Source organism: Solanum dulcamara, chromosome 11, assembly GCF_947179165.1.
Source record: "Solanum dulcamara chromosome 11, daSolDulc1.2, whole genome shotgun sequence".
Lineage (NCBI taxonomy): Eukaryota > Viridiplantae > Streptophyta > Magnoliopsida > Solanales > Solanaceae > Solanum > Solanum dulcamara.
The window spans coordinates 41,083,254-41,085,878 of NC_077247.1; the positions used below are offsets into that span (position 1 = coordinate 41,083,254).

Below are 2,625 nucleotides of genomic sequence, written 5' to 3' on the forward strand. Positions count from 1 at the left end.
ATATAATTTTAACTAGTAGAAGAACTTCCTCAGTTCAATAATGTTCCAAAATGCCCTGTTAATTTTGTGATCTTTAACATATCATATGATAGATTAAATAAGGAAAAAAATATTCTTCTCTTATGAAAATTAAAAAGAAAAAACAAAACAAACAAATCAAAGAGCGAATAAAAGAAAAGTTCTAAAGAGAGGGAGTCGCTTAATTCATCATCTGGGCCCCTTCCGAGATCTAAATGAGGCCCACGTTACAAAACGGGCCTAGCGGGAAACGTAAATAAAGCCCATTGTTACCAAAATTTACGCGCGTTATATTTGGTGCGTGCGAATATTTCAAACTTGTTTTTTCTTACTACTTTCTCTTTTTCCTTCTCTCTTTTCTCTTTCTCTTTTCTGCTTTTTCCTTTTGATTTTATCGGGAAGTAAAAAGAGCAAATTGTGCTGTTTCTTTTTGGCATTCTTTACTCTTTATTCTTGGAGACTAGCGACTAGTCCCTGCCTGCCTTTGGCTTTGGCTCTAGCTCTTCCAAATCTGTCTCTTTCTTTTTCCAGTTCAGAACACCCCCCAAATTTGTCAGTATATATATATATATATATATATAGTTGTATGTATACTTATCTTGGCCAAGAGCTGTATGAGATATTCAGAGAAACATAGAGAGTTGTTCATGCTCAAAGATTCAAACTTTCCTCTCTTTTTTTCTTCCCATATAAGAGGTTCTAAGATCCACCTTAATCCTGGATTCTTGTTTTTGCTGGGGCAAGAAAAGATTCCATTTTTTCAAAGGGTCTTTGAGTATTCAGTCTTGGTTGCTAATAGTGGCTACTTGGGTGTTTTGTCAGCTAAAGAATTGGCCTTTTATCTTTTTCTGTCTTGGTAATTTGTCATCATCTTTCTGTTATTGTACAATTCTTGAACAAATTGCTGCTTTAAGAACCGGCCAGCTTGCTGCAAGGCTGCAACCTCTAATGCTTTGAAGGAAGTCTTTTATTCTTGAGATAAGTGAAATTCTTTTAAGAAATTCCAACTTTGGTTTCTTGGAATGTGCCAAGAATCAAGATGGTCTGTTTATTTACAGAAGTTAGAGCACGAAGTTTGGATTTTGGGCATACCCATTTGAAAATGTCTTGGATTCACCATAAAAAAAGTGGTGTCTTTGCACATGCCCCTTCTCCATCTTCCCCATCTCATTCTTCATTTGGTGCAAGTTCTAATTTTCACAAAGCACCAAGCCTTCCTCCATCTTCTTCTGGGAACAAATTTAGTCCAGCTGTTCTTATCATTATAGTCATACTAGCTGTTATCTTTTTCATATCAGGTCTTCTCCACTTGCTTGTTAGATTTCTTATTAAACACCCTTCTTCTTCTTCCTCACCATCATCATCTCAGTCTAATAGACAGCCAGAAGTTTCTAGCTCTGAGGCCCTGCAAAGACAATTGCAGCAGCTTTTCCATCAACATGACTCTGGTCTTGATCAAGCTTTTATTGATGCATTACCTGTCTTTGTGTACAAAGAGGTTGTTGGTCCTACTAAAGAGCCCTTTGATTGTGCTGTTTGTTTGTGTGAATTCTCTGAAAAGGACAAGTTGAGATTACTCCCAACTTGCAGCCATGCTTTTCATATCAACTGCATAGATACTTGGCTCGTAACAAATTCAACATGCCCCTTATGTAGAGGAACCCTTTTCGATCCCGGATTCTTAACTGGTTTTGATTTTGATGACTCCATAGAAGAAGATGGATGTGCTGGTAATAGAGATCATGTGCTGTCTGCTGCTCAGAAAACAATTGAAATTGAGGAAAGTGTAGTGGATAAAGCAACCTTTCCTGTTAGACTTGGTAAATTTAAAAAATTAAATGTTGGGGCAGAGGAGGGAGAAGGAGAGAGTAGTAGTAGTAATTTGGATGCTAGGAGATGCTATTCATTGGGATCATATCAGTATGTGGTTGGTGATTTTAATCTTATGGTAGACTTGAGCAGTGAGCAAAACACGTACAATGTGAAGCTTGCCAAGTTGCGTGAACGGTGTGCCAGTTTATCAATAGAAGGTGATGGGGAAGGGAAAAGGATAGGTATTGGAACGAAGACGGATAGCTTCTCCTTTTCCAAGATTTGGCTTTGGTCGAAGAAGGGTAAATTTGCAAGTTCTTCAGAATCTCAATTGGAGAATCCACGTCCTAATATGGACTTTCCATGGTTGGCAAAAACAGAAGGCAATTAAAGGGCATTCTGGTTTGGTTTCTTTGTTGATCTTTTTGTTATATGATGGCATAGATGTAATGAGATTCCTTGAGATGCTACATGTTAAAAAGCTTAGATTGTTGAGTTGATCCATACTTGTATGCTGTGATTGCTTGTATTTGATTTTTATCTCTTGTAGTCCTACAACATATTCATCTCTTCTTGAACCGATTTTCTATTGGAAACAGTTAAAGTCCACGTACATTCCGCCCTTTTTTTTTCGGACCAGTCGTGGGATGATACTGAGTATGTTGTTGTTGAAGTCCTACGACAGCTGCCAAAGTTACTTCATATCAATATGGTTAAGAAGCATTCATATATTCAGAAGTATGAGGTTCTATCTTTACAGATGATTAGGTAGGGTCAGAGTTGATGCACGATATT

General features: G+C 37.4%; 1 protein-coding gene across 1 annotated transcript; it reads left to right on the forward strand.

Annotated features, from left to right (window-relative positions):
- Window positions 1–459: 459 nt before the first annotated feature.
- Window positions 460–2,408, forward strand: LOC129875147 (RING-H2 finger protein ATL46-like). The gene has a single exon (XM_055950584.1). It carries the CDS (start codon window positions 1,058–1,060, stop codon window positions 2,219–2,221), a length of 1,164 nt encoding a protein of 387 aa, XP_055806559.1. The 5' UTR covers window positions 460–1,057; the 3' UTR covers window positions 2,222–2,408.
- The last annotated feature ends 217 nt before the right edge of the window (window positions 2,409–2,625 follow it).

Coding starts and splice junctions, on each gene's coding strand:
- LOC129875147 (XM_055950584.1), top strand. CDS start 1,058: ATGGTCTGTTTATTTACAGAAGTTAGAGCACGAAGTTTGGATTTTGGG.